The 12,945-nt window shown below is 35.8% G+C and overlaps 1 protein-coding gene across 1 annotated transcript in view; it reads left to right on the top strand.

The window, feature by feature from the left end:
* TTC27 (tetratricopeptide repeat domain 27) overlaps positions 1–12,945 on the top strand; it is a 134,586-nt gene that overhangs the window by 29,304 nt on the left and 92,337 nt on the right. The window contains exon 8 of the mRNA XM_050893754.1: positions 3,575–3,687. Within this exon, the coding sequence (XP_050749711.1) occupies positions 3,575–3,687 (113 nt within the window). The remainder of the gene's footprint in view (positions 1–3,574; positions 3,688–12,945) is intronic.

The raw sequence follows: 12,945 nt of genomic DNA, 5'->3' as shown, positions 1-12,945 counted from the left end.
TATGATAGAACTACATATAGCAACCCATTTAAGGATAGTGAGAGCTCGGAGGTGAGTGTCAGACTTAGTTGTAGACTTCAAGTACAACTTACCTAGAACTCAATTATAGGATGCATTGTTCTCAGAGATTGCCGAACTGGGATATTGTGTCACTGTTTTTTCCAGTTATTCACAACTTTCTGAAGAATTTGCCTTTGTAGTCTATATCTGATAAGTATTTTAGTTTGGAATAAAATAATGACATCATTTCAATAAAAATGGCAATGCTGGTTTAGGCTGTAGGTATAACCTGGAATTAAATATATTATCCTTGGTAATAAAATATTATATTCATATGTACTTTTAGTGAACAGACACAAAGCTGCTGAGAAAGAAAATTGGGGTATTTGGAACCTTTAAAAATTAGTCATGCTTATGTTATCCACACTTTCCTACTAAAATTTTACTGAATGTATCTTGAAAATAATACTGGAGAAAGTAAGCATATCTACTCTTTCTGAAAACTGAAAATGTGATGCTAGAAAGGACTTGAGAGGTTTTTGGCTACAGGGAGGGAGTTGAATTTCGTGCAAGTCTGAGCAACTGTGTCATATAATTCTGTAATAAGTTACTCGGGCTGCCTATTAAGGAAAGCTAGGCTTTCTGTTCCCACAGTCTACTTCTGGGGAAAAAAAAACCCTAAAAAATCAGAACCTTTTATTTTTGCATTTTGTGTGTGTCAGAAATTCTAGAAAATAATATTAGTAGAACCATATGCTGCTTTGAGGAAAACCTGAGGTATTTCAAGTTCAGGTATTTTATTAACATTGTGTGTGAGTGTTCTGTCACAGGCATTAGACCAGGCTTGACTAAGTAGACTCTCCAATTCATGTGTGCGTTGAATTACCAATTCAAGGTTTTGGGGTTTTTTCCCCTTTTTTTAGAATGTCTTTATTGATAATGTAGCATCAAAATACAACTTATTCATGTAATTTGTCAGTGTTAACTTTAACAGTGAGTCCTAGTGTTTCTTTTGCCAGGTCTGGTCTCAAATTTGTCAGCCTTGAGTGTAGTTTGAAGTTCTTTTAGCTAAAATTGGAGTTAATGCTATTCTCCATCTGCCAAAAAACTACCACCATCATCATTGCATCTCTGTCTAAGTTTAGGGCAGATACTTGGTGGTATCTTCTGTACTTTTAAAAGACTATTCATGGCAAATGCATAGAAGCTAAGTCTTGAGAGGTGATGAGAATCTCCACAGAATTAGCTTATGCATATGGAAAGCTAAAAGGCCTGTGATCATTCTGCGAAATTATTATAGGGAAATTTTCTTCCCTTCTCCAGTGTTCTTATTTCACATCTGCCATTTGCAGATAAAGGGAAATACTCTATTTGTCTAAAGATAGGAATTGTCCTGGATGAGTGGAAAATTTTCTAAGAGAACTATACACTCTGACAGTATGTGTAAAGGCCAAGTTGAGACTGGTCACACCTATTTTCATCTCCTGTTTTGGAGTGCTTACTTCTGTGGTCTTAAAGTTCTCGCCCTATTATTGTTCAGTAAGATGGCTGAACAAGTTATTTTGCAATTAAGCAGTCAGCAATTTAATTCCATTAAAAATACAACCAATATAGCAATGTGACCAATTGTTGGACTGGTAGCTTGGCTGATTTCTGGTCAAGTGCTTCCTGCTTCCCTCTGGTGCTGAGGAATTATGTTCTCTCAGATGGTACTAGAAGGAAAACTATTTGCATTTCAAAATAAGTATTTGAGATTGTAAATTTAAAGCTTTGCTCACAGGTCAGTTTCTGTGAAAGGAAAATCTCAGGCTTGAGGTAATGCATAAGGACTCTTGATATGAAATGGTATGTTAAAATAGTTTGATTTTTAAAAATTCAGAGCTGTTTTTATGTTTTGAGGGAATGAGGAATTTCTTTTTAAATCTAGGAACGGAAGTCATGCTTTGAAACTCTAGCGTACAGTTGCAGTACAGTTCAGTTGATCAATATTCATAGTGAAGTTAAAGCAATTAGTACTGTTTATACAGGCTAGATTTTAAAGATTATGTAGACCAGAAGCTGGAAATTTTTAACTAACTGCCTTATAAATTAAATTGTAATTTATGTTACATCTAATGAAGCGGTATCATTATACTAGCATAGCGGTCTGTTCTAAAATCATTTTCATCTGGAAGTGGTAGATAATCCTTCTATATGCTAATGTAGTAAGAGAAGAAAATGATTGTATTAAATATGCCTTTAAGGGTTGGAATATCTTCATTATCCCCTTAAAATAAACTTATTTTCTTCACATTCTCTGTCAAATCACAGTTTAGTTTCATTTGTATAGTGATAAAATACTGGTGATGAATGCAAATAACCCACTTTGAAGCATTCCTGTTTGCTTTTTGTTCTTCTGTGGACCCTCATTTTGACCTTGCCAATGGAAGATATTCATTGGAAACAGCTACTACTAGGACATTGAAGGGAAATGAATAGGCAGTTCGAAAAACTGTTAATATAAATCCATTTTCTGTTTTTAATAGATTATAAAAAATACTACTGGTAACTAAAAACCAGTAGTACAATAATTGGTTTAAGGACTGGGTTTTTTTGTTTTGTTTTGGGTTTTTTTTTTCAAGGGAAGGAGAAATAGTATTACAGCTACCTCCTCCTTGCTTGCAGCCAAAGGAATCTTTTGTTGTTTCCAAACAAACACAAATTCTATGGACATAGTAATTTATACTTTCAGCCACAGATTATATTACTTTCTTCTTTAAGTTAAATGACAGACAATGAACTTCAGGTAGCATACTTGTTTGTGAAAGTTAAACTGAATACTCATTAAACAATTTGTTCCAGAGGAAATTTGATGGAAAGTCACAAGTACTAGTCCAGGAGCAAACTTTTTCAGAATACCCCTTCTTGTCTTTAGCAGGACAAAGTATCTGGAGGTGCTGGCTCAGTGGGATTTTTTCAATCTTTGTTTCTTTAATTTGCAAAATTCCTTTAAAAATAAAAAAAACAAAAACAAAAAGAAAGAAGAGGAGGACCAGTTCCCTGTGTAAGGAATTTAACTATACTGGCAGAAGGTGTGCTTTACTTAGTTGCACTTTGCTGATACTTAAAAAGAAATCCATACATTCCCAGAGGTCCATGGCCGCTAGCCTGAAAACCTGCATGTTAGGAAAGCATTTAATATTAATTTGTTTCAGCTTGTCTGTATATATATAATAGAGGAGGAAATTGTTGATAATACTATGAGCAACAATTTGAAAAGGAAAATCCCCTTCAGCCCTTATTTAAGTAGAAAATCAATATTCGGGTAACCTTAAAGTTGCTCTGAATGCTGTTCCTCCTGCATGACAACCAGTATACTTGTAGCAAAAGTGATTTGGATGATGCTTCCTTCTACTGGCTTAGTCAGTTAGTTATTCTATCATAATCATGGTAAATTACTTTCCATTGTGTAATTTTCTGATGTTTGTATTATCCTTTCTCAAACAAGTCTATATTTTTTGATATTTTGAAGGCATAAATTTCTCTGCAACTGTTTCTATCTATTTTAAAATATTTTTTTTTTCTCCTCCAACAGAATTATGATTTAAATGATGATACAGTGCTTAATGAGATAAAATTAGCAGATGCTGATCAGTACCAGGTACCTGATTTGTGTGCAGAAGAGCTTGCTGTAATCCTTGGGATATGGTAAGTTAGTTCATAGTTACTTAAAAAAAATACTGCATGAATCATTGTGATAATGAAATAATGAAGTGGGTGAGTTGCTGGGACTTTTTTTCCTTCCTTATCATATAGTCCGGCTAAAATGCTAAAAGATTTGCATTATATGTGGATAGCATGTTCAGTTATGTCAGAGTGAACGTTAGCGTCCAGTTCAGAATTTCAGCAGTTTCATTAATTGCTATATTGTTCTTTTATCCTGGAAAAGCTTCTTGTTCTTTGTGCCTCAGGTTAATCATGTTTCAAATGTCAGGTGGCATTAGCTACCATATGGTGATGACACTTTGGTAAATTTTGAAAACATATTTCAGAGTCTGCAATGGTCAGCTTCCTATGAGGATCAACCATGTCTTTCAAGCAAAACACTGCCCTGCTATTCAGTGCAATGGGAATACTTGTATAAATTCAGAGCGTCCATTGCTAGTTACAAGCTATAGTACAAAGTCCTCGTGGTTTTGCACCTAAGTTGCTTTTTTTTTTTTTTTTCTTTTCCTGGCTCTCAGAAATTATATGCTACATGGGTTTTGGAAATGGCACAGAAGAGCAAAAAGCAGCTGGAGATTTGAGGATCATAAGCTGGCTGCTAATGAATATCCTCATTTTCTAATAGAGAAATACTTTTTCTATGACGTAGTGTCATTTAGCCAATGACAGTTATCACACAATTTTTTGTGTGTGATTTGTTTCAGAAGTATTAGTATGTCAAAGTAAAAATGGTGACTTTGATGCAGTAGTCATCTTTCATACCTCTCAAAGCACTTTTCTGATCTGTGAGTTGCAAAATGATGGAATCTGCAGTACTACTGAAATGTTTTGCCCAAGCCAGAAGGGCAGGAGCCAAACAGTGAGTGAATCCTAGTTCCCAAGTCTCAGACCGGTGTTTCCTCTGCAGGGGCACATGGATGTTATAAGACCTATCTTTGTGATAAGGTGACAGCAATAACAGGCCAGCGAAAGGCTAATGAGACAATTCAATGGCATAAGCTAACGACCCAGCATTTGGCAGTAGTTCCTTTGTGGTGTGGGGCTTTTTGCTTGTTTTGTAGCACATGTTATAATATTTCTCTCCCCACTCACCAGAATTTTCAGTTATTTTTCCCCTTCTTGTCCCATAAAGTGCAGTGGAAGTCATTAGTAGAGAGAAGATTGTTTCCTTTCATATGCCCATTTCTCACACTGCAGCTTTTTGAAGGGCCAGACGCTTGGCTATATAGTTGAAGTCAAATGTGAAGTTGCATGTCTGTGGTTTCAGCTATGCCCTTTAACCATTCAGCCCATCCACAGTAATCAGGAATTCATGAGTGGAATATGTACTGTTGCTTCGTATTTTCTTTATTCGCCAAGTCTTAAACTTGTTTTCTTTTCAAGGCCGCATCTAGATCCAGTTTGAGGACAAAGGAGTGGAGTGAACAGTGGGTTGACATATATTCTTGGCCCAGTCACTTTTAGAATTTCACACTGACTCAAGTCAAGGCAAAGCCTTCCCCTTCCTGAGAAGCATTTTCACACACACTTCATTTTTTAACACAGTATTATCTTATATTCAGATTATATCATCCCTCCTGCCTCCATGCTTCTGAAGGAGATTTTAATTTGCCTATTGGTCTCTCGGTCTCTCTCCCTCTCTCTCATGAAAGGGTAGAATTTGAATTTTATATTGGCTGGCTGCACAGTAGGTTTCTTGACCACAGTATGTCACTTTGAAACCACCACTGTCATGCTCTGAATAGTGGCTAGAAACCATCTGGACTGCCATCTGTGTGTGTACATTATAATCCAAGGGGTATGTGAGTTTGGCAGGACTCAAGGCAAGAAGCTCATTTAAGAAACTAAAAACAACCAACAACAAAAAAATTTCGGTGTTGCTTCCCCATAGGAATGGTAAATGCCATTCAGTGGGTGAGATAATGTTAAACAACAGATACTATTTCAGTCATAGATGGAGACAAGATTTGATATCCAGCCATGTTGCAGAAATGTTAGTAGAATGCCAGCTTTGAGAACTGTTCTTCAGAGGGGATTTCAGATACAGCCCTTGTGACTGAGTGGAGTTTAGGCTTGGATTGCTGGCTGTGCCCTTGGTGTCTATACCAGCTATTGGCATATCAATTTGCAAGGAAGCATATACATGTTAAAGCATTTAGCATTCACTTTTAAGCAAAACATACTTCTCAAACCTTAGCTATAGGAAATTCCTTGCTTTTCTTTCATGCTTGAGGACTTCAGTTCTGTAGAATAAATACCTCATTTCATAATTAATAAGTTGGCTTTAGAATTCCTTTAAGTTTCCAAAGCCGTTCTAACTAGACTTTGTTTTAGGTCTAGCACCACCTTAATGGTATCTGTAGTTGACTGCCATTGTCAGCAGTGGATGTTTTTTCTAATGCAAATAAACTTTCAGACACTGACCTGGTTTGAAGAAAGGCAGCTTGCCTGTAAAGAAAAAGAGTGAATGTGACCAAATTTTTTCCTATACATTTCATTGTGCTTGCTAGTATTTGTTTTAGAGCAAAGGTCACAGAAATGCCCCATAAATCAACAGAGATTTTTGTAGCTAAATAATGTTAACTCAAAATCAACAACATGCAGAAATGTTTGTGGATAGCAGAACAAACTGAAAATTGCTACAACTTTCGGAACACTTAATTACAATTACATAGGATCCTGTGGAATTACCTGAATACACATAATGTTTCCTGCTGTGAAGTAAGTTTCATTTCAAGTAGGTTACAATGATGAAATGGCTAAACAAAGTACTATAACAGTATCGGTACAAATATTTTCATCTCTTCCTCCCCAATAACATTTTAAGAGGATATAAAATATTTTTGAAGTGTTGAAATATCTCATACCAGCTGTCTCTAGAAAAATCCAAGCAACATCTCATGCACTATGCTTAAGCCAGCTTGTAAATAACATGCATGAGCCTGAATCAATTACTTTTTTTTTAAACTGCTGTTACACTGATGTAAGGAAAGAACAACTTATTTATCAGTAATCCATTTGTATAAAAAAGTAGCAATGTAAACTGTACCCAGCCAGTTCTCTGTGGCATCTGTAATTTGAGGCAGTTTCCTTTAAAGTGTTTGACTGTTCTGTTTCTTCTCTGCAAATTCCTTTTCTTCCAAATACTGAACAGTCTGCAGAACTAAATCTAAAAGAAAACATGTGCCTCTTATGATAATGAAACTGTAGCTAAAACAAAGTGTAGGGAGGGGGAAAACCATCCCAGTCTGCCTCGCTTACACAAAGGTTTCCTATTCCATCATATCCAGATTTTGTAGTATCTGTATAGGAAGAAAGTGTCTAGAGGTGTCTTCAGATCATCTCACTGCAGGAGTAATGCAACCTAAAGGAAATATTAAAAGCAACTCCTAGGAGTGCAGAAGCATCACTTGGCTAGAACTTTTTTTATATTTCGTATGAAAATAACTAGTCATGATGGTATAAAATTTATTTTATAGTCAAGCCTTAAGACTGTGGCCAAAACTTTGTATAGAGCCTCGAACCAAACTTTCAGAAGCTGATGGAAAAAGATATTAAAGTTCCAATTTAAAAAAATAAATAAATAAATCCCAAGAATGGGCCAATGTATGATTTAAATAATGTGTTAATATAGTATAGATGCCAAAATGCTGAGAAACTGAGAGGGGAGTATGTTTCCCTTGTCACTTAGAAATAGCCCAAATTAGATCACTGTTAGAATAGACAACAGCAGCTCTGTGTCAGCAGCTTGGGAAGAAAATCCCTTCTCATCACTTGATTCACCATTTTTTAACAGGGGAAAGCTTTTAGAAGTTAGAGACGGCTATAGAAAATTCTAAGAAAGCAAAGACAAATGTCCAATGGCTGGTTATTTCTTAATCTTTTGCTGTCTCTCAAGGATCAAATCAGGTCAAAATAGTGTGTTATACTGGAGGTACCTCAGCTCAGCCAAAGGCTATGCACCAGTCTTCAGCTGGTAAGGAAAGCATCAGGAAGCTTAACTTTTATTATACAGTAATACATTGGATAATAATATACAATTTACACAGTGAGCTGTAGAAGCATAGTTGAAACAGCTGCATAAGCACTAAATAGCATTAGGACTAAAGGATTTTTAACAGAATTACCAAATATGAGCTTTTGAATCAATTGAGTAATTAGAAAAAAAAATCCCAATATACATGTTGGCAATGGAAACACCATGGGAAACTTGAGTAGGTGAAACAGGAAAACATACAGCTACTTGAAATTTGAGAATCTAATATTAGCTGGCTGTCTGTTCTCTAGTCAATGGAGAAATCAGCACCTGCAGAGTGATTCATTTCACTTCAGGCACTTATTTTACAATGGATTGAATCACTCTACATTTATCTGTATTTTGCATGGACTCTGAAGGGAGCATAGACAGTTAGCTAGATTACAGGCCTAAATTTTACATGGTTAAAGTTAGGTAAGATGGATCATGTGCTTATTAAGATTATACATATATGATTGCAGCCTTCTTTGCACTTTATAGCAAGGTCATGCTGTATAGCTTATATCAGAAGTAAAAGGCAATGGCAGGTAAACGACTGTTTTCATCTGTTTTTATAAGAGAGAGCATTCTCTCTTCCAACCCATTGAGATGGAAAAAGTTATGTTAAACTGACTGTGGAAGGCCAGAGCTTACACGTGTTGTCCTATGAAAGTAAAAGCTACAAAATAAAATCTTGGACAGCATTAAGGGTGATGAAGGTTTTTCTGTTAAATACTTTTTGGCACTCTGGCCCGTCTTTACAAACATATCATATAAGTGTAAATTATTATTATTTTTTTGAAACAAATCAATTACAGGTGCCAGACAGCATAGTGATCTCACCATGATCAGTTTATTGCTGTTTAAAATCATTGCTACAAAATATATTGCTGTGCACCAGTACATACAGCTGTGTGAAGAGATTCCACTGGGGAAATGAACTTCCTGTCTTGCTCTGCAGAATGCTCGCATAAAAAACATTAGTCACTTGAAATACCTTTGTGAAATTTTGAAAACGCTTGTAAAGTGATCAATTTGGGTTTGGCTCTTTTTCATTCACAGAATTAACACAGCTGGTAAAACTGCATGGAAATACAGCAAACACTCATAAAAATGCGTATGTGGAAAGTCTGACCTATCTATTCTTCATCATCTATCTCATGCTAGTTAACTGTAGTTTTAAGTAGTTACCTGAGGAACTTGAATTTGCATTGTCTGCACTTGCAGAGAGTTAACGTGCCAGGAAACATAAGCAAACAAAACCTCAGCAGTTGTCTTCATCCATCTAATTTTATACTCTGTCTTCAAGAGTGGCTGTGAGAAGATACCTAAGGGTGAATAATAACAGGGCAAGCATGTGTTTCTCCCTTTTCCCTAATACTTTCCCAGCCTCTAAACAGTGATTTCCTGAGCCTAATGTGGCTTGTTTGCGTGGAAGCCCTCAATGGATCTCTCGAATATTTGTTGTCTTCCATTGAGCCCACATAAATTTCTTGCATTGGTAGCGTCCTTTGGCAAAGGTGTCTGTCTACATATTTTGTGTCTACTGTTCAAAAAAAGTCCTCCAGGTAGTTTTGGTTGCCAGTAGCTTCATTTAGTGACTTAACTCTCTTATTTCCTGACAATTTTGAAAACCTCTGCAATGTCCCTCTTTGGTTAGTCCTAGCCTAATCAGACATTCCTTTTGTAGAAATTGTTACATGTTTATAAGGCATAAAAATTCATTATTCATCATCATAAAACAACAGTCATTCTAGCTGTCTGTTTCTGAAATTTTTCCAATATTGAATTACTGTTTTTGAAACGAAAGATCCAGAACAGAACATACTATTCATGGGTGGACAAACAAAGGCTTTATGTCATATTTTATGTAGGCTTTATGTTATTGATTTGTATACTTTATGTAGTATGCCCGAGTACGTTATTCTCTATTACTTTTCTAATTAATTACTCACATTTTGATTTGCCTTTTTAACAGCTACCTAGTACTGAGCTAATGTTTTCATGCAGCTGCAGTGCTAAAGAGTTGCTCCTGAATAGAAATGGTCGGATCAGAGCCTATCATTTTTTGTGAAGCTAGGACTGTGATTCCCATAGTGCATTGCTTGGCATTTTTATTTTATTACCCTTTTGCTCTATCCTGTAAGGTCTTTCTGCAGCTCCTTATTGCCTTTTCACATCCTTACTTCAATGAATGTCATATCATTTGCAAGTTTTCTCACCTCGCTATACATTCTCCTGTTCCAGTTTGTTTATTAATATTATAGCGCACAGATCACAGCACAAAACCTACGCAGGATTACAATGGTGACCTTCTCCATTGGGATGGCTGACTATTTGTCTCATACCATTTCCTATCTTTTAATCAGTTGCTGACCTTTGCCAAGACATTCCCTCTTATCTCATGAATGCTCAGTTTCTTTGAAAGTCCTTGGTGAGGGACTGCTCAAAATATCTTACAGAGATCCAAGTTGATTTCATCAACCAGCTTATGTATATCCTCACGCTGGTTAAAATTTCCAAAAGCCCCCAACAGGTGTGTAATGCAGGATTTTTTTTTTCCAGTAGCCTGGCTGACTCTCCCCATACACATTGTATTTGTCCAGGTATCTCTAGTCCTTCTGTTCATTACATAGTCTCTCCTTACCTGCAACAGATATTATGCTTACAAGCCAGTAGTTACACTGATCCCCTGACGCCAGTTTTAAAGGATGACATCATTTTTGCTGCCCTCCTGTCTTCAGGCACTGAGGAAGTTTTAAATGAGGACTTACACACTGCTTTTAGTGTCTCAGCTATTTCATCCCAAAACTCACTTTAAACTTTTTTTTCTGAATACTGTTTGGTCCTGTTAACTTCTTAGCATCCAGCCTCTTAGTGTGTAACCTCTTTTGCGGCTTTTTAATTTCAGAAATATTCTTCTCTCCTGTAATTCTCTCCCTTACCCAAAAAGGCTCTCTTGTAGGAATTTTACTATGTTCTTCTACAATAAATCCTAACACAGTGAATTCATATAGCTTCTCTGCAATGGCTTTTATACCAGGGCTGTCACTTGATCCTATGGACTCTCACAATTTTTTGTTCCTGCTGTATTAGAAGAAGGATTTAGTACCGGTTTTGACTCTTTTGGTTAGTTGCTCCTTAAACATTTTTTGGACTTCTTAATTATATTTTTAGAGATATTTCTTTATTATTATTTAATATTCCAGAGGTTTTGATCCTTTCTGTATTCTGCTTTTTAATACAACTTCAGCTATTTGAAGAACACTGTTTTATTTTAATAGCTTTTAACAATGTTCTTTAACATTTGTCAACTTCCTCAATCAGTTCTTGAAACAGAAATCTTTAGTCATAATCCAAAAAGGGATACTTCAGAATGATTGCTAGTAATTCCACTGTTACAAAGATTATAGCTTATTAAGTCCCAAACTATATAATTAGTTAGTTAAACTGGATACCTTATCCATTAGGCTGCAAATGTAGGTCTGATTAATCAGATTAAATAATTGGTTGTAAATTGTAAACTATTGGCAATCAGCTTTTGCTGATTTACTAGAAAATACTTTTTTTTTTTTTGCTGCAGAGTAGATCTTACTCTAAGGTTCTGTTTTATCTGTTTAAAGAAGAAAGAATGTCTGTTTCTCTTTGTTTTCTTTCCCTCTTCTATTTCATTCAGCTCCCTAAGATAGGATTCAAGAATGGACAGAAAATACATTGCAAAGCTGAATGGTGTGGTGATTAGTGACTTCTCTTCATATTGTTATGAAAAGATGCCTGATCATAGATCCTACAGCAACAGATCCTAAATTCCACTCTGATTTCAGCTTCTGAAATTCTCTGGGGTGAACTGCTTAACCTGTCCTTGAAATCAGAACAAATACAGGCATAGAAGTGAAATGTTCGTAAAGTACTCTGACGAGAGCTGACACAGTCATTAAAAATGCTTAAAACCAAGCTACAATTCTACTCTAGATTTGGCGTCAGATTTAAAATGTAGCTTTAAATTTTATTTGATTCAGTATGGAAAATCATTAAAACAATTTCATTTTTCTCTTATCTTTCAAGGTTTGCATTACTGTACTTATGTGTCTTAAAGCATTGTATATGGATGTGGCAGAAATTGCAATTAGAGACCTATTTTAGCACTGCTTTCATCTGGAAGAACGACATCTATATGCTTCGAAAAGCTGTGACAAATCTGTCTTGAATAAGGAGAGGATTAATCCTTTCTGCTTGGATCAATATATCTTTAGGATGCTGAAAAATAAGTTCCAATTTTGTCAAAATTTAACTGTCCCTTGGTTTACCCATGCTTTTCAAAAGCTGTGGTTGTGTCACTTAACATTCTGGTTGCGTAGCTGCTGTGGTGTTCTTGTTACAATATTTGAAGTTTTCTTGCTGTCTTTTTTACTTTCTTTTTTTTCCCATAGATAGAGAAACTTGTTATTTTTCACCTGAAGTCACATTTGTATTAGTGACTAGTGTTTAGTGACTTTAGTTGACTATCTCAAGCTGACTATAAGTATTTCTGCTAGCAGCTGACATTGGACAAGGAAAAAAGTAACTGAAGGAGAGAAATTCTTCATTACTTTCCTGTTTTCATGAAAAATTTTCTCAAGGAAGGAAAAAACCAGTGATATATATGACAGAATTGTTTCCTAGCAGTGTTGTCTAAAACTTTCAAAAAAGCCCATCAATAACATTGGGTTTTTTCTGTGGGAAGATGGGGGAAAATGCATTACTGTAGTAGTTAATATACTTTTCTTTTTTTCAACTAGTCTCTTCACCAAAATTCAGAACCACACAAGTTAAATCAGGAAGGAGGAATAATAGTTAGCTTTCCTTATTGACAAAGTCCAACTTTACTGAACATAACAAGAATAAAAGGTGATGTCAAGGTCTTCACTTGCTTTTTGAAGCCCTTTCACATCAGTACTCAACCAAAAGCATAGTTGGTATTTCCTTGTGGCCATGCTCACACAGCTTGCTCAAGCTGCCCAGGTGTTATGAAACATCAGCATAAATGGTGTGAAGCATGTGTGGAACCTCCATCATGGGAGGTCTTTAGGAATATATTGGATAAACATTTGTCTGAAGTTAGAGGTTTGTAGAGCCGGAAGAAGAGTTGGAAGATCTCTCAAGCTTTCTTCTACTGTAGAAATTGTTGTCTTTCAGCTACTCTGGTCATGATCTTCCCTACAATAATGTGAAAATCTTTTTTTTTT

Source organism: Gymnogyps californianus, chromosome 3 (assembly GCF_018139145.2).
Source record: "Gymnogyps californianus isolate 813 chromosome 3, ASM1813914v2, whole genome shotgun sequence".
NCBI lineage: Eukaryota > Metazoa > Chordata > Aves > Accipitriformes > Cathartidae > Gymnogyps > Gymnogyps californianus.
This window is presented reverse-complemented; position numbering and strand designations above follow the sequence as displayed.